Below are 16,229 nucleotides of genomic sequence, written 5' to 3' on the forward strand. Positions count from 1 at the left end.
CCGTTTCCTATTGGCTGAATCCTTCCTACTGCGCGGCCCGCGCTGTTGACTTTCGTTTAGAAGACGCCCGCGAACGGAAGCAGGGAGGAGGCAAAGAAGATGACGTCATCCTGGGGTTCATCAGCCAATCAGCTTCAGCAGTGGAGTCCGCGAAACACCAATGAGCTGCTGTCTTGCTAGAGGGTCGACTTTGGGCGGAAGTGGCTTTGTAAACCCGGAGAAGCGAAATGGGGGTGAAGCTGGAGGTGTTTCGGGTCAGTGAACCCGGGCGTGAGTGGGTTGGGAGGCTGGGCAGGGGCTCTTCCTGGATCTGCGGAAGAGGCTGTGAAGAGGGAGGACTCGAAAGAGGGTGGCGCTCTGGGAAGAAAGCTCTTGAGATTTGAGAGGGACCTTTACGGTTGGAAACCCAGAGGAGGGGCCTCTCGGAGTGGAGCTTCTGGGTTTGGGGGCTCTGAGAAGGCTGTACTGAGGAAGGGCCTCTGAGAGGGGTGAGCTGACGAGGGAGCTCTAAGAAGAAAGGCTTCGGATCCTCGGGGAGCTCTCGGGTGCATGGTGAGTGGGTGGGTGTCTCAGACAGGGAGACTTCTAGACTTAGGGGAGTAGACTTGAAGAATGAGGCCTCCTGGGCTTGTTGGGGGCATCTGATTACGGGGGTGGGTGTTGAGGTCTGGAGGAGGTGTCTTGATTGTAGTAGGTGTTCTTGTGCTACCGGGGGTGGTACGTGTGTGTCTTTCTTTGAGACAGAGACTCCTAGCTTTGAGGGGCTTTTAGGAATAAGGCCTCCTGGATTTGGGGGGCTAGGTTTTAAGGTGTGAGGCTTCTGTACCCTTAGTGGGTGTTCTAGGGTGCTCCTGGGCTCCCCAGGAGGATGGGTCCTCCAAGCTCTGAGCAACTTCTGCACATTGTTGGAGTGCACATCCCTGGCTCTGCTCCCCCGTCCTCTGCCTTTCCAGATGACACTCTACCTCGCTTTCCCTGTGGCTATGTTCTGGATTTCAAATCAGGCCGAGTGGTTTGAGGACTACGTCATACTGCGCAAGGTGGGCATTAAGGAGAGTGTTCACAGGTTCAGTCCAGGGAGTGGGGGAGGGTGTGGGGAACCAGTCTGCTGAGTACCAATGTCTGCCTCCCATGAGCTGACCCTACCCTGAGTGTGGGGCTCTGCAGGCACCTGGCTTGTGCCCCCAGCTGTGACTTTGTCCCCACAGAGGGAGCTGTGGCCACCTGAGAAGGAGGGCCAGGTAAGTGATCTATTCTTCTTCCCACTAGAGGGATGGAGGAGGCTGGATCCCCTTGGCCATGGTGGGTTTCAAATGAAAATTTTACCCTCAGCCATGAGTAGAGAACTGAGAGCAGAGGAGCATTTTTGTTTCCTTGTTGCCTTCTCCCTGAAGAATGAAGTTGAGCCCACTTGGATCCTGGTTGTAATTAGCATGGGGCTTCCAGTGTAGACACTGAACTCTGAAGCTGTGCTCTGGGGAAGCAGGGCCCAGGGTAGTGGGACAGGGGTCCAGGCCCTGAGGTGTATGCCCCCTCCTTCCTTCCTGTCCCACCCGATTCCCCACCACCAGCGCCAAGAGATAGAAGAATTCAAAGAAAGGATGCGGAAGCAGCAGGAGGAGAAGTTCCTTCGAGTTGCCCAGCAGAACTCCTGAGCCCTCCAAGTGCTTGAATCCTAGCTACCCTCCTCTCCAATGAAATAACACGTACTCAGTTTCTTTTTACTCATGGGAGTGTTTTATTGTCTGCTTTCGGGGGCCGAGTGGGGCCCAGGATGGCTCAGGCCCTCAGGGGGCTTGTGTTTGCGGCTGGGGGCTGCTGTTCCGACGGAAGCTGAGAGCGGTCGGGTCCTGAGGAGTGAGCAGGGGTTGGGGGCTGAGGGTCCCAGCTCGTTTCTGCACTCCGTCCTGTGGATGAAGAAGGGTCAGCAAAGCCAGAGGTGACGCAAACCTTGCAGAGAGGGTGCAGGTGTGGACCCATATCCCACATTCATCCATCTTAACCTTCATTACCCGCTACTTAGGATGGTATTTGAGTGTGAGGTGGCTGGCCTTGGGGCTCTCACTGGGGTCTCGATCAGAACGCAAGCTGTGCATAAATACGTGTGATACAACACACGTGATTGTGCAGATGTGTTCTTCATGTGAGCTCACGTGTCCTCCTCTCTGGGGGTGTCTTCCCAGGAATGGGTCCTCTTCTCTCCCTTCAGCCTCCCCCAAACCAGGGAAATGGCCCAAGAGCCTCCCCCAAGTCCCAGCGTCCTGCATCTCACAGATGTGGGGGCAGGAGCCATGAGTTCCGGCCACAGCTCTGAGACTTGCATGGCTCCTGCATGACCTCAGGCCCCTCCCATCCGAAGTCAAGGGCATGTCCATGGGTCATGGACGTGGTGGACAGAGGTGGGGGCAGGCCCTGCTCACTCCTGGCTGGGATGGGCTGCCTGGCGGGTCTCTGCTCAGCACTGGGAGAATATCACCTACCTTGGGGCCCACAGGCTGGAAGCCAGGCAGACTGCTGACTGTCACACGTTGGTCATCCATGCGGCGACCCTGGGTACTGGCCACCATGTCCATGAGGCTGTCCATCTCGGGCGTGGGGCCACCCTCTGCATAGAGCAGAGGCACATGGAGATGGACACATAGGCAGATGCGAGAGGACACAGCCTGGCTGGGGCCGCCATACCCAGCCCCTCACCTGCAGGATGCATGGTCATCTCCCTCACCCCTTGCCCTCAGGGCCCCCCAGATGGTCACTCGCCCTGCACACTCCTGCCCCATTTCCCCAGATGGCACCCTCATGCCCATGCTCACGGCTCCCGGTGGTCTGGCCCGGCCCTCCCTGCAGTGAACAGCGCTGCGCCTCGATCCGATCACCCTGTACGTGGCTCAGCAGGTTGAAGAAGCCCTCCTGGTCCGGGGAGCCCTCCTGGGGACAGACCCACTTGGTCTAGTTGGCCCTTCAGCTCGGGGACCCTTCCCCTGCCCTCCCAGCCGGCCACCTCCGACTCGGCCCCTCAGCTCTCACCATGGTGCCTGCTGCCGATCTGCTCTGCAGAGCTGCTCCAAATGAGACATGAGTCTCCTTCCCAATCCTGGCCCCCACCCCGGGGCCCCAGCAAGCAGTGCTGCCTCACGTGGTGCCGCCCCAGGGGACAGGCTTCAGGGCCAGTGTCCTGCCGTCCTAGATTGGGGCCTGCGGGGTGGGTGGCCTGAGAGCTGGGACTCACTCCAGGGAAACGGCCCAGGCCCCCCGCCCCCAAGTCCCAGCATGCTCCGTCTCACAGGGTCAGCACCTAAAGCCCTGCCCTCTGCCCTGGGGCCGGGGCCGGCCATGCAGACACTCAAGCCCACCAGCCCCTTCCTTTGGTAGCAACTGGGTCAGGGGGTCCTAGGAGACTGGCTCAGTAATTAGGTGCCCTACAAACTAATTCATCTTGGCAATCATAGGCTCTGGGATCTTGAGGAACTGGGGGCAGGGTGAGGCCCTCTCACCTTGGCGAAGAGGGCCGAGCCCCCCTCCTCTGCCTTCTCTTCTTGGTCTGTCATTGCCCCTGGGCTCTGTCCACTTTTCTGCGGCCTCTGCCCCGGCCCCGTGCCAGAGAGGGCCTTTTAAATGACCAGGACGTGGGGGTGTGGATTCACCCCCCCAGCCTCAAATCCCCAGCTCATGCCCCATCTGCTCCCACCCAAGCTTAAGCCCCATAAAGATGATCCAGATAATTGTTTGCCCGCAACGATACTGGGTCTGGCATGGGGGTAGGGGACAGGGTGACCTGGGTTTGGACGTTGCTGGGCCCAGCAGCAATTAGGCCCCAGGGACTCTCAGGTGGGCTGTCCCAGGAGGCCAGAGCAGTGTCCTGACGGTTGGAGAAGACAGGCCGACAGGGTAGAGCAGTGGCCAGCTCTACCCAGTGCAGCCCACCAGTGGGAACCAGTGCAGGATGATCCCCTCCCAGCCACCCAGGTCCCCCCACTGGTGCCTGTGGTCTCCTCCTACTGGAAGGCCAGTTGCCACCTGCAGTGGGCAGGGGAAGAGGAAGCTGGGGCCCAGGACCCCTCCCTCCCTCCCTTCCTCCCTCCCTTCCTCTCTGCACCCTCCTTGGGCACCACCAGCCAGCCTAGGACCAGCTCTGTGTCATTGGCAGTGATTCAAAGGCTCTTCTGGCCACCTTTCCTCCTGCTCACTGTCCCTGGGGCCTGGTTGCCCACCTCAGGCCCTGAGACAAGAAAGTCTGAGATCTCCTGTCCCCGAGCCACCCAAGTGCTAAGTTGAGCTGTCTCTGACCCATCACCCCAGCCCTGCATGGGAACGGGAGGCAACACTCCCAGGGAGGGAGGCAGGCGGGGAGGAGAGGAGGTTCCTGTTTCCTCTCTTGAGCTGCTGTGCCTTTCCCTCAGTTCCCTAGGAGGGGATGCCACTGGGGAGTCCCCATCCCCTCCTCAAGATGCCTTCCACAAAACCAGGCAGAAGTTTCTTTGCAGAATAAATGGGCTGCGCTATCACCAGCCCTGCCCCAGACTCCACCACCCCACGAAGACCCATGGTCACACCCTCTACCTCCACGCCAAGGAGATGTCCTGTTCCTCATGGGTTGTATCCATTTCCTAGGGCTGCCGCAACAAAGTGCCAAAGAAAGACTGGATGGCTTTTTAAAACAGCAGAAATTTACTGTGTCAAAGTTCTGGAAGCTGGAAGCCTGAACTCAAGGTGTTGGCAGAAACCCTGTAGGTTTCAGGGTACTTCCTTGCCTTTGCCTAGGGTCCTTGGTGTTCCTTGGCTTGTTGCTGCAACTCTTCAGTCTTTGCCTCTGTGATCACATGGCACGCTCCCTCTGTGTCCCTGTCTTCATATGGCTAATTCTTTTTTTTTTTTTTTGAGACAGTCTCATTCTGTTGCCCCAGGTAAGGTGCAGTGGTGCCATTGTAGCTCACTGCAAGCTCAAACTCCTGGGCTCAAGCAATCTTCCTGCCTCAGCCTCCCAAGTAGCTTGTAGGCAAGCGCCACTATGCTCAGCTAATTTTCCTATTTTTAGTAGAGATGGGGTCTCACTCTTGCTCAGGCTGGTCTCGAACTCCTGAGCTCAAGTGATCCTCCCACCTCAGCCTCCCAGAGTGCTGGGATTACAGGCATAGCTTTTTTTTAAACCACCTTCACAGAATCAGGCAGACATGGCCATCTTATAAGGATACCAGTCATAGGATTAGGGGCCCACCCTACTCCAGTATGGCCTAGTTCTAACTAATATCTACAGTAACCCTATTTCCAAATAAGGTCACATTCTGAAATATGGGAGATTAGGACTTAATATCTTCTGGGGGTCTGGGACAGCCCATAACATCGGAAGACACTGGTCACCCCCACCAAGGATAGAGGAGGGGGGGTGGCAGGCCCTGTTGACTGCCTCCCCCAGGATCTGGAGGGGACCCCACCTTCGCCTGCTCAAAACTCATTTGGTCTCTATTGTTGTCAAGATAAAACCCAAACACCTTGGGGTCATGAGAATGTCCTAAAATGGGTGGTGGTGATGGATGCACAACCTGAAATATACTAGAAGCCATTGACTCCTATGCTTTAGATGGGTGAATTGTATGGTATGTGAGTTATATCTCAGTAAGGCTGTTAAAGAAGGGAGGGAAGGAGGGGGAAAGGGAGACAGAAAGAGCCCAAACTTCTACCTAAGGTGGCCAACCATCCTGGTTTGCCTGTGACTGTCCTATTTTTAGCACTGAAAGTCCTGCCGACCTGGGATTCCAAGATGTGTTAGTCCTCCCTTGTCCTACAGAAGTCTGGCCCCTGCTGGCCTGTGACCTCACTTCCTGCCCTGCTCCCCTCTCTGCCCTACAGCTACACAGCCTCCTTAAGCTCCTCCTCCTCCTTCTCTTCCTCCTTCTTCGAGAGACAGGATCTTGCTATGTCACCCAGGCTGGAGTACAGTGGTGCAATCATAACTAACTGCAGCCTCCAACTCCTGGGCTCAAGCCATCCTCCCGCCTCAACCTCCAGAGTAGTTGGGACTACAGGCACATGTCACCATGCCTGGCTAAGTTTTAAAATTTTTTGTGGAGACAGGGTCTTGCTATGTCTTGAACTCCTGGGCTCAAGCGATCCTCCCACCTTGGCCTCCCAAAGTGCTGGGATTACAGGTGTGAGCCATTGCACCCAGCCCAGCTTCTTAATATCATTCAGGGGTAAGTCTGAAAGCTACTTCCTCAGAGATGCCCGCCGTCTGGGCCCACCCACAATAAGTCCCCACCCCACCCCCGTGCCACTTGTTATCACATCACAGTTTATTTCCTTGAGGGCAGAATTGATTCTTTTCTGTCTCCCCCCCACCCCGTCAACATTAAATGCAACGCGGGCAGGACATCTGGTGTGATTCACTCCTATATGTTCCATGTCCGTGGCAGAGGGCTTGGCACCTGCTGACGCTTCATCACCAAGGCCGAGTGAAGGACCCGGCTCAGGACAGCAGGAGTCTGTATTTACACACATACGTCACACCTTAAATCTGCAACCTTATTTGTACGGGTGCCACTGCTGGGGTGTGCCCTCTAGGTGACAGGGCATCAGCCCTTAGCGGACACACAACAGGAGCCAGCCCCGAGATTCCAAATCTAATGCAAATGTGTGTGCGTGCGTGTGCGTGTGTGTGTGTGCGTGTGTGTGTGTGTGTGTGTGTGTAAGCCTTTCATGTGTGTAGATTGTTGGCCCACGAGGCTAGGTGCGTATGCACCTGGGAAAGTGTGAGGCTGTGACAAGCATTCCTCTGGGGACAGGCTCTGGCTCAAATCCCAGGAGGCTCACTCATCATGTGGCCTTGGACTATCGGTCCTGCAGAGCCTCGGATTCCCCGACTGTATCCGGCAGGACCCAGTGAAAACAGCACAGGTGCCCGGCACGCACTAGGTCTCCTGGATCGATCAGATGTCCAAGCCTGATGCTGCTGCCCCTGAACTTTGAGGTACAGAAGGCAGGTGTGTCATAGTCCCAGGCCTGGAGGTTTGTGGCCACGTGGCCTCCAGTGGGCACCGGGTAGCTCGCAGACACAACGGCCTGGGGAGGATGAGGGGTTATTCCCCTGCCATCCCGCTTCCGCGATCACACAAGTCCGGAGAGCGTGTGTGCCTGAGCTCCCGTCTGCGCCTGCGAGCTGTCGTCGGGGCGTGCCTCTCCGAGGGCACCTGCAGGTCCGCGGCGCCGGGGCCTCGACTTCCTCGGCCTGGGCGGGGCCAGGTGCGCGGGGGGCGGGGCCATGTCCACGTGGGTGTCGCGCGGGGCCACGCCCCCACCTTGGGACAGACCCGGAAGCGGCGACAGCGCCCCTGGGGGAAGATGGCGCCCTCGGGGCTGAAGGCGGTGGTGGGGGAAAGTGAGTGCCTCCCCTGGGCCGGGCTCCTGAGTGCCTCCCTGGCGGGAGGGGTCCGGGGGCGCGCGGACTCTGGGACCCTGGGAGTTGGGGGGAGTTGGGGGCCGGGCTCGAGCACCTGACCCTCGAGGGGGCGGCCGGGGACTCAGTCCCAGCTGGTCCCCCGAGTTCTCCGGTGCCCGAGCAGAACAAAGTTGCGAGACTGGACTCCGGGGACCCGAAGGGGAACACGTAGAGGGTGGCGTAGGCTGGGGCCCGGACTCCCGGGCCTCCTAGGCTGCCTGCGCAGGGAAGGAGGACGCAGCTAGACGCCCGGACTGCCGGGTCTCTGAGCCGGGCAAAGTTTGGGAACTGGATTCTTGGGGCCCAGTGGTGGGCTGGTCAGTGATCTCAGGGCGTGTGAGCGCTCAGGGAGCGTGTCCAGGCCCCATGGGGGTGGTGTGGGGGCCACCTTCCTGCTTGCCCCATCCCCAGCAGCCCCGTTGCAGCGCGAGGACCCAGGCGTCCCGGCCTCGCGGACCAGGGTTCTTGGGGGGAGGGGTGGAGGTCCTCCCTCCCCCACCCCGGGTATAGTTCCGGCCTCAGCTGCTTCTTCCGCCCTGGCGGCCCTGATAACAGTGGACACGGCCGGGCGGGGCCACCCGGTCCCTTCTCCCCGCTTTTTCTTCTGGGCAGAGCAGTCTGTGGCTCAACCCCCACTGGCCTCCAACTAAAAAAGGAGCTCTCTCTACACAGGGCTTAATGGGTAGATGGGGAAAACCAGTGATTCCATTTTACAGATGAGGAAACTGAGGCTGGAGGGCGGTAGGGTAACCACAGCCAGGCATGCCTCAGGGCTGGGAACCAGGGGTCCTGCATCTTAGCCCAGGGGGGACTGATGGAAGTGGAGCAGAGGTCTGGCTGAAACCCCCAGAGTGGGACAACTTGAGGTCGCAGGTGGGAAAGCCCAGGGCCCAGCCCTGGAGGCAGGTAGACCTGTAGGTGAGCCATGGCTTTCAACTTCTCATTCAATTCTTCTGAAACATATTTCTCTGGTAGCTACGTTTGCCCCAGTCACTAGGCAAGTTGCCTGTCCTCTCAGAACCTCAGTTTCCCTGTTGTAAGTTGGGGGTAATGCCAGGAGCCACCTTGCAGGATTAGGGGTAGGTATAAGCGGGAGTTAGGAAGGGGTGTCTAGCCCTCAGGTGGAGAAGGCTAGGGGTGGGGTGGGGCCGAGGACCACCATCCTGAGCCCTCCCCTCTCTTCCCTGCAGAAATACTGAGTGGAGTCATTCGGAGTGTCAAGAAGGATGGGGAATGGAAGGTAGGGGCAAGGCAGATGCCTGAGTGCCTCAGGGGCAGCCCTTGTCCTGTCCAGGCCCACGGGGAGGGCCCTGAATGTGGGACTCCCCTCCTCTCTGGGAGGAAGAGGCTTCTAGTCCCCAGGAATGGCGTTGGGTAGATGGGTCCTGCCCAGCTAGCCTTTGAAACTGTCCACCCCACCCGCTGCCTTGGCCCTTCCTAGGGCCAGCTGTGGCTTCCTCCACCATTTGTCTGTCCGTCAGCCCATCTGTCCATCCACCCCGGCAGGTGCTCATCATGGACCACCCGAGCATGCGTATCTTGTCTTCCTGCTGCAAAATGTCAGACATCCTGGCTGAGGGCATCACCAGTGAGTGGATGCCCCACCATGCCACCTCACCCCACACCCCTCACACGGAACCTGAGTGTGGGACCCCCTGAATGTAGAGCCCCCATGGGGTGCAGCCCTTGAGCATGGGATTCCCCTTAAATTGTCCAGAATTCCCTAGTCTGCAGCCCCCTGCGCAGACATCCCAGAGCGTGTGACCAAGTACATTCCCTGAACTTGCAAGCTGAGCGTGGGAGCCCGCGCTGTGCAGGACTTCCCAGCTTTGATCCCCAAGGGGTCAGCTTCCCTGACTGTGCAGCCCCCGTGTAGAGCCCTACGTAGGACTCCTAGGGTGGACTCTGAATGTGGGGACCCCAGAATGCGATGGTCAAGTATGCAGAACCCTGTCTGTGTGCCTCTTAGCTGGGTAACCTAAGAGGTCCTAAGGTACCCCTTCACCCCTAAGGTACCTCCCTCAGTCTCCCCAAGTATCTAACCTTTCTCTCCAAGCATCAACTCCCCAAACCTGAGACTCCCCCTGTGCCCCTGCCCTGATGCCAGCCATGTGTGCCCCTTCCTTTGTCCCTACCAGTTGTTGAAGACATAAACAAACGGCGAGAACCCATCCCCAGCCTGGAGGCCATTTATTTGCTGAGTCCCACGGAGAAGGTGCCTACATGATCGAGCGTGTGCATGTCTGCACGTGTGTGCATGACTGTGTGTGCATGCTTCTGTGCATGTTTGCATGTGGTGGGGGACGGGCAGCAGCTGGGAGGCTCAGGCAGAGAGGATGGGTCTGGGGGATGCACGGCCAGGCCCAGAAAGTGACCTGCCTTCCCCAGTCAGTTCAGGCCCTGATCGCAGACTTCCAGGGGACCCCAACTTTCACCTACAAAGCAGCACATGTCTTCTTCACTGACAGTGAGTGAGAGAACTGGGGGGCTGGGGGCTGGGATGAGGGGGTATGAGGGTGCTCTGGCCTGACACCCCGTTCCTGCCCACCCCAGCCTGCCCTGATGCCCTGTTCAGTGAGCTGGGACGCTCCCGTCTGGCAAAGGCGGTGAAGACGCTGAAGGAGATCCACCTTGCCTTTCTGCCCTATGAGGGTCAGGTAAGGCTCAGGCCAGTCCTGGAAAGGGGCTGGGGGATTTATCCCTCGACTCCTCCAGGCATTGCTTGCGGGCTGGCAAAGCAGACTTGGGATCAGGGACCCCCCCCCAGGGAGGTGCAGGTGGTGGTGGCTGAGGTGAGGTAGGTGGTGTGCACGTATAGCGGTGGCCCCCTGCACTTCTGTCCCCCAGGTGTTCTCCTTGGATGCCCCGCACAGCACCTACAACCTTTACTGCCCCTTCCGGGCAGGGGAGCGGGCACGGCAGCTCGAGGCACTGGCGCAGCAGATCGCCACCCTGTGCGCCACGCTGCAGGAGTACCCGGCCATCCGCTACCGCAAGTGGGGACCCCGCCCAGCCCCCACCCTGATGCCACCTGCTCCCCTTGATCCCATCTGGCATCCAACCTTTAACCTCTCTTCTGCCCCCTGCCCTGGTCTTCACCCCAACCCCACACCCTGATGTTCCCTGTGTGTGACCGCACCACCCCCAGGGGCCCGGAGGACACCGCCCAGCTGGCGCACTCCGTCCTGGCCAAGCTGAACGCCTTCAAGGCGGACACTCCCAGTCTGGGCGAGGTGAGGGGGCATGCTGGGGAGGTGGCGCAAGGCCCCAGCCAGGGTCAGAGTCAGTCTCCTCATCCCCGTCCCCACCCTCACCCCCAGGGCCCTGAGAAAACCCGCTCCCAGCTACTAATCATGGACCGTGCAGCCGACCCCGTGTCCCCACTGCTACATGAGCTCACGTTCCAGGCCATGGCCTATGACCTGCTGGACATTGAGCAGGACACGTATAGGTGGGTGACCCCGGAACCACCCCTCTTCCCTCCCCTGCTACACTGCCACTGGCCTGGGTCCCTGATCCCCATGTCCCCTCCTCCCCCACAGGTACGAGACCACCGGGTTGAGCGAGGCGCGGGAGAAGGCCGTCCTGCTGGACGAGGATGACGACCTATGGGTGGAGCTCCGGCACATGCACATCGCAGATGTGTCCAAGTGCGTGCACGCCCCGCCCCGCCCCCACCCTCTCCCCCACTGTGGGCCTGGTACGTGGCTGTGGGACCCCTGGCTGCACCCGTGCCCCTCAGGCGGACTCTGGACTGTCCTCTGACCTCACCCCATCCCCGGGTGCCCCTCCCCTGTGGGAGGACTTACCCATGGCCTAGTGCAGGGACACGCGTCCCCTGGCCCCCCCATCCCGCAGTGCGACCACCATTCCCCGGCCTTACCCCTGCCCACCCTCATGGCTAGAAGGGTCACGGAGCTCCTGAAGACCTTCTGCGAGAGCAAGAGGCTGACCACGGACAAGGTAGGGGCGGGCCTGGGTCTCCAGGGAAGCCCCCTCCAGATGGCGGGGCGGGGCTGCTGTCTGGATCCCCCAGCCTGGAGGCGGGCCTCAGGTGGGCAGGGCCTGGCCTCAAGCCCGCCCAATCCCCTGTGCCCCAGGCCAACATCAAAGATCTGTCTCACATCCTGAAAAAGATGCCACAGTACCAAAAGGAGCTGAACAAGGTGAGGTGGAGGGGAGGACCTCAGCTGCTGGGGCCCTCAACCCGTGCTCAGGCCATCCGCGCTCTGCCTTGACTCGGCCTCTGTTACCCCCAACTCCCGCCGCCACCCTGCAGTATTCTACACACCTGCACTTAGCGGATGACTGCATGAAGCGCTTCAAGGGCTGCGTGGAGAAGCTGTGCAGTGTGGAGCAGGTGGGCGGGGCGTGCAGAGGGGGCGGGCCCGGGGAGGGGCGGGGCCTGAAGGAGAGGTGGGGCTTGTAAGGAGGTGGGGTTGGGGGTGGTCTGTGGAGAGGTGGTCCCGGGACAGGGGTGTGGCCTGTGCATTGGTGGGCAGAGCCTTGCAGTGGTGTGACCTGGGTGAGGGGTGGAGCCTTGGTGAGGTGGGCGAGGCCTTGGAGAGATAGGGCCTGGATAGGGGTGGAGCCTTGATTAGGTGGGCGTGGGCCTTGGAGAGGTGGGACCTGGGTGAGGGGCGGAGCATTGACAAGGTAATGCAGGGCCTTGGAGAGGTGGGACCTGGGTGAGGGGTGGAGCCTGTGGACAGGTTGTTCCTGGATAGGGGTGGGGTTCTTGGGAAACCTGTTACTAGGATGAGTCTGGGCCCGAACATCTTGCCATGGATCCTGGGGATGCCCCTGCCTTGCCTGCTCCCTGGAGATGCCCCCGTGCCCCCCCCCACTTAGCAGCAGACAGGACAGCTGCCCCCCTGCCCACAGGACCTGGCCATGGGCTCCGACGCAGAGGGTGAGAAGATCAAGGACGCCATGAAGCTGATCGTTCCGGTGCTGCTGGACGCGGCGGTGCCAGCCTACGACAAGATCCGGGTCCTGTTGCTCTACATCATCCTACGGAATGGTGGGTGGGGGGACGTGGGGGGTCTTGGGACGCCCCCATGCACCGGTGAATCCTGGGAAGCTCTCAACCCTACAACTGCCCTGTCCTTAGGATGCCTCCACTCACCAGGCACAGCAGACCCCACAGATACTCCCCCCCCACTCTGAGACCTTCCTCTGTTGACCTGGGATCCACCCTTTGACACGAGGGCTCCCTGTTGACACAGAGACCCTCAATCTGTGACTCCTGCAAACTTGGAGCTCCCTCATCTAATCTGGAGCACCCCCAATCTACCCCTTGGGAATTCCCACCCAGAGTGCCCCCGACATCAGAACCGTAGCCCCAGGGCTCCCTCGGACCTGAGCACCTCCCCTCTGCAGGATACACCCATCAGAGTCCCGGGGCCTCCTCTCCCCACCCGAACACTCCTAAACCCAGGGCTGTGGCCACCCCCACCCCCCATCCAGGTGTGAGCGAGGAGAACCTGGCCAAGCTGATCCAGCACGCCAACGTGCAGGCACACAGCAGCCTCATCCGCAACCTGGAGCAGCTGGGAGGCACTGTCACCAACCCCGGGGTATGCCAGGAACAGGCGTGGGGTCAGAGCCAGGGCCCTGTGGGGTGGAGAACGTGTCACCAGCTCTGGGGTGCACAGGCACGGTGTGGTTCCTGGGGGACAGAGAGCACTGTGTATAGTCTGGTCTGGGACCAGAGGGCACCAGGGTTGTCCCAGGGTTGTCCCTTGGGTCAGGGAAGGGGTTTGTGAGGTGTGGTCACTGCCACACTGGCCCTGGTGGTGGTGCGGTGCAGGGCATGTGGTCTGAGTCCTAGGGTTGGGTAGTAGTGTCCCCAGTGTGGGGGGAAGGGCACACAACCGACCTGGGGCTTCTAGGGGTCTCTGAGGACCCCCCCAACCACCCAACACCCGCACACAGCCACTTCCCATGTGGGCTCAACTCTGGGCTCAGCCTCTGCTGTCTCTCTCTGGCCCTGTGCGTCCACCACCCTGCCCCGCCCGCAGGGCTCGGGGACCTCCAGCCGGCTAGAGCGACGGGAGCGCACAGAGCCCACCTATCAGCTGTCACGCTGGACCCCTGTCATCAAGGATGTGATGGAGGTACCAAGCCAGCGGGCAGGGGGGTGGGGCCCCAGTCCTCCCCTGATCCCAGCGGCTCAGCCTCCCTCCTGCCCACAGCGCTAAGCCTCGGGGCTTAAGGGAAAATCCCTCATTACTGGCATTCCCCTGGCACCGGCCTGCTCTGCCGAGGGGGGCACCCCAAGCCTGCAGCTGGGGAATTGGGGCGGTAGAGGGGACCCCACCTGCTGGCCACCTCTGCTATGTCCCTCTGTGTCCTCTTTCCCTGCCCCTGGGAGCCCTTTCCTGCAGCAGCCCCTGGCCCTGCTGGCACCCCTAAGCGGGAGCATCAGATAGTAACGGGCCAGGGGCTCGGCTTCCTGGCTGTCCTGCTAGAGTCCTGCCACCTCCTGCCTCCCCGCGGGCCTTGGGTGCCTGGATTCTTGGGGCCCTGAGGGGCTGGGGAGCCACACTCCTGGGTCGCCGGGGGCAGAAGGTTCCGATGGTGGCTCCTGACTGCTGGGAACTGGGCCCCTGAACACCCCCCATAAAGGGGACTCCAGACCAGGCCCCACGGCCTGGGGCTCCTCCCCTAAACCTCCTTCTCTGGCCCTCAGGATGCTGTGGAGGACCGGCTGGACAGAAAGCTGTGGCCCTTTGTGTCCGACCCCGCCCCCACGCCTAGCTCCCAGGCCGCCGTCAGGTGAGGGCACTGGGGACGGCTCACACCCACACCCAGACCCATGTTCACTGGGGGGCACGGAGGTGACGGGGGCTCTTCTGCCTGGACTAACTTCTGCCCCTCCCCACGCACAGTGCCCGCTTTGGCCACTGGCACAAGAACAAGGCGGGCGTCGAGGCCCGGGCGGGGCCCCGACTCATTGTGTACATCATGGGCGGTGTGGCCATGTCAGAGATGAGGGCCGCCTACGAGGTGACCAGGGCCACTGAGGGCAAGTGGGAGGTGCTCATCGGTGAGTAGCCAGCACTGGGGGCCCTGGGGCAGGCTGGGGCTTGGTTCCCAGGGAAGGGGTCACTGTGGGGCTGGACTCCTACGTTCCCAGGTTTTGAGACTCCTGAGTCTTTAGTTGGCCAAGGGGCTTGGCTGGGGCTTGTTGGAGACCAAGGCAGTGCCCCCACCTCCCAACCCTCCCCTCCCGCCCAGGCTCTTCGCACATCCTCACCCCAACCCGCTTCCTCAGTGACCTGAAGACGCTGGACCAGAAGCTAGAAGACATTGCCCTGCCCTGACTCTGTCCCTTCCCACTCTGTCCTTTTGCAGAGAAATAAATTCTCCCCTCGTCTCTGCCAGCCAGTGCACACCTGACTTTCTTTCCAAGGGAGCCCCTGGGAGCTGTGCTGGTCAGACCTGAGCCTCAGACCCCACCATGCCCTAATGTCCTCCCAGAACCTTCCCTGCTCCCCTGAGGGCATCTGTCCTGCTTCTGGTGTCAGAGCTAGTATTTATGTGAGACACACTCTCCTGCCTCAGGGGGTTCACAAGGACTCTTGACTGCAGGACTTATCAGACCCTTTAATGGGTGTATTTGTTTGCAGCCAGGCAGGTAATCTGAGGCAACAGGCGGTGCTGTGGGAGCCCATAGGATACCCTAATCCACCCAGTCTGGGGGGCAATCCTGGAAGGCGTCCTAGAGGAGGCAAAGTTCAAGTGGAGAATGAAAATGAAGAGGAATCAGGGAAGCGAGAGGAAATAACAGGGGAGGCAAAATCCACAGAGCCACCAGGAGACCCCCCCCCTCCCCAGGGGAGCTGGAGAGAAGGGTACTGACCTTTGACTAGATCTGTTAGTATTTTTATTAACAAGCAGAGTATTTTTATTAACCTAACCTGCCACGGTCAGGATTTTGAGTCCCTGCTGGTGCAATAGGAAACCATAGAATGGGCCTGAGTTTGGGGCAGGCTGGTGTCCACGTCCCTGATGTTGGCCTTGAAGCCCCGCTGGGGACAGGGGCCTGGGGAGGGGGTGCCGGGTGGGGAAGCTGGGCGTGGTGCCCCCCCTCCCGGTGGAGCGCTGCTTATTCCTATCTGGTCACCTCTGGGGACACGGCCCCTCCAAGACTGCCACTAGGAGACCCCAGATGGAGACAGGGGACCCTCCCGATTTTGAGGTCACATGTCCTTTTGAGAATTCAGGGAAATCAAAGGACATTCCATGAAAAAATTGCACACACAATTTTGCAGGCGGGGCCTGAGCAAAGCACAAACCCCTCCAATCCAGCAGTTGTGCCGTTAGGATCCCACTATTAGGATTTATTTGGCAGTTCTGCTATTAGGGTCCCACCAGGAGCAGAAAGGTGGACGCGCAGCGTTGGCAGGTGTATGGGGTTGGGGGAGACGCCGGCCTGGATGCGCTGCTTCCTGGCCCCAGCCTCGGGCAGGGACGTGTTTTAACTGGCGGGAGACGGAGGGAGTACAAGGGCCATGATTTTAAAGTTTAATGTTTTAAACTCACCCCTCTGGGGAGATGCGCAGTTTCGCTCTGGGGACCCACGCATGTAGGCACGTGGCGTGGGCGCCAGGGGGCGCCGTGGCTCAATTTTTTCCCCCGGTTTCTTTGATCTTTCGGGCCTGTAACTGGCGATCAGGTGACCCTAATTAGAGGCAACAGGGAAGTAGGTCAGGGGTTATTCAGTGCTTCTCAGGGGACACAACTGTTGCTTAAACCGCCTCCGCGTCTTGCCCCTTATTTATACTTAAATGAC

The 16,229-nt window shown here is 60.0% G+C and overlaps 3 protein-coding genes across 4 annotated transcripts; 2 read left to right on the forward strand and 1 right to left on the reverse strand.

Annotated features, from left to right (window-relative positions):
- The first annotated feature begins 148 nt into the window (after nucleotides 1-148).
- LOC123635332 (protein PET100 homolog, mitochondrial) lies at nucleotides 149-1,724 on the forward strand. Its single transcript, XM_045547419.1, has 4 exons — nucleotides 149-254; nucleotides 954-1,040; nucleotides 1,209-1,241; nucleotides 1,572-1,724. Exons 1-4 carry the CDS (start codon nucleotides 228-230, stop codon nucleotides 1,653-1,655), a joined length of 231 nt encoding a protein of 76 aa, XP_045403375.1. The 5' UTR covers nucleotides 149-227; the 3' UTR covers nucleotides 1,656-1,724.
- On the reverse strand, nucleotides 1,719-3,067 carry PCP2 (Purkinje cell protein 2). The gene is made up of 4 exons (XM_045547406.1): nucleotides 3,025-3,067; nucleotides 2,811-2,925; nucleotides 2,481-2,605; nucleotides 1,719-1,907 (listed from the first exon to the last, which is right to left on the reverse strand). The coding sequence occupies exons 1-4, from the start codon at nucleotides 3,025-3,027 to the stop codon at nucleotides 1,788-1,790; spliced, it is 363 nt and encodes a 120-aa protein (XP_045403362.1). The 5' UTR covers nucleotides 3,028-3,067; the 3' UTR covers nucleotides 1,719-1,787.
- A 4,196-nt stretch (nucleotides 3,068-7,263) lies between these two features.
- Nucleotides 7,264-14,817, forward strand: STXBP2 (syntaxin binding protein 2). Of its 2 annotated transcripts, XM_045547438.1 has the most exons (20): nucleotides 7,264-7,369; nucleotides 8,620-8,669; nucleotides 8,936-9,017; nucleotides 9,568-9,644; nucleotides 9,751-9,756; nucleotides 9,791-9,896; nucleotides 9,983-10,086; nucleotides 10,277-10,425; nucleotides 10,578-10,662; nucleotides 10,750-10,880; nucleotides 10,972-11,079; nucleotides 11,335-11,392; nucleotides 11,530-11,595; nucleotides 11,709-11,789; nucleotides 12,314-12,452; nucleotides 12,899-13,008; nucleotides 13,453-13,548; nucleotides 14,124-14,209; nucleotides 14,323-14,480; nucleotides 14,672-14,817. In XM_045547438.1, exons 1-20 carry the CDS (start codon nucleotides 7,333-7,335, stop codon nucleotides 14,755-14,757), a joined length of 1,815 nt encoding a protein of 604 aa, XP_045403394.1. In that variant the 5' UTR covers nucleotides 7,264-7,332; the 3' UTR covers nucleotides 14,758-14,817. The 2 variants fall into 2 exon arrangements, with proteins under 2 accessions (XP_045403394.1, XP_045403386.1); XM_045547430.1 differs by lacking the exon at nucleotides 9,751-9,756 and having other exon boundaries at nucleotides 9,818-9,896.
- Nucleotides 14,818-16,229: the final 1,412 nt, after the last annotated feature.

The sequence above is a fragment of the Lemur catta genome, chromosome 1 (genome assembly GCF_020740605.2).
Source record: "Lemur catta isolate mLemCat1 chromosome 1, mLemCat1.pri, whole genome shotgun sequence".
NCBI lineage: Eukaryota > Metazoa > Chordata > Mammalia > Primates > Lemuridae > Lemur > Lemur catta.

What these genes read in the sequence shown, in the direction of transcription:
- STXBP2 (XM_045547438.1), top strand. Translation starts at nt 7,333, where the DNA reads ATGGCGCCCTCGGGGCTGAAGGCGGTGGTGGGGGAAA. An exon ending in ACATGTCTTCTTCACTGACA is followed by an intron (nt 9,897 to 9,982) that starts GTGAGTGAGAGA and finishes TGCCCACCCCAG; the next exon opens with CCTGCCCTGATGCCCTGTTC. An exon ending in ATTGAGCAGGACACGTATAG is followed by an intron (nt 10,881 to 10,971) that starts GTGGGTGACCCC and finishes CCTCCCCCACAG; the next exon opens with GTACGAGACCACCGGGTTGA.
- LOC123635332 (XM_045547419.1), top strand. Translation starts at nt 228, where the DNA reads ATGGGGGTGAAGCTGGAGGTGTTTCGG. An exon ending in ACTACGTCATACTGCGCAAG is followed by an intron (nt 1,041 to 1,208) that starts GTGGGCATTAAG and finishes TTGTCCCCACAG; the next exon opens with AGGGAGCTGTGGCCACCTGA. An exon ending in CACCTGAGAAGGAGGGCCAG is followed by an intron (nt 1,242 to 1,571) that starts GTAAGTGATCTA and finishes CCCCACCACCAG; the next exon opens with CGCCAAGAGATAGAAGAATT.
- PCP2 (XM_045547406.1), bottom strand. An exon ending in GGGCCAGACCACCGGGAGCC is followed by an intron (nt 2,606 to 2,810) that starts GTGAGCATGGGC and finishes TGCTCTATGCAG; the next exon opens with AGGGTGGCCCCACGCCCGAG. An exon ending in TCCAGCCTGTGGGCCCCAAG is followed by an intron (nt 1,908 to 2,480) that starts GTAGGTGATATT and finishes CTTCATCCACAG; the next exon opens with GACGGAGTGCAGAAACGAGC.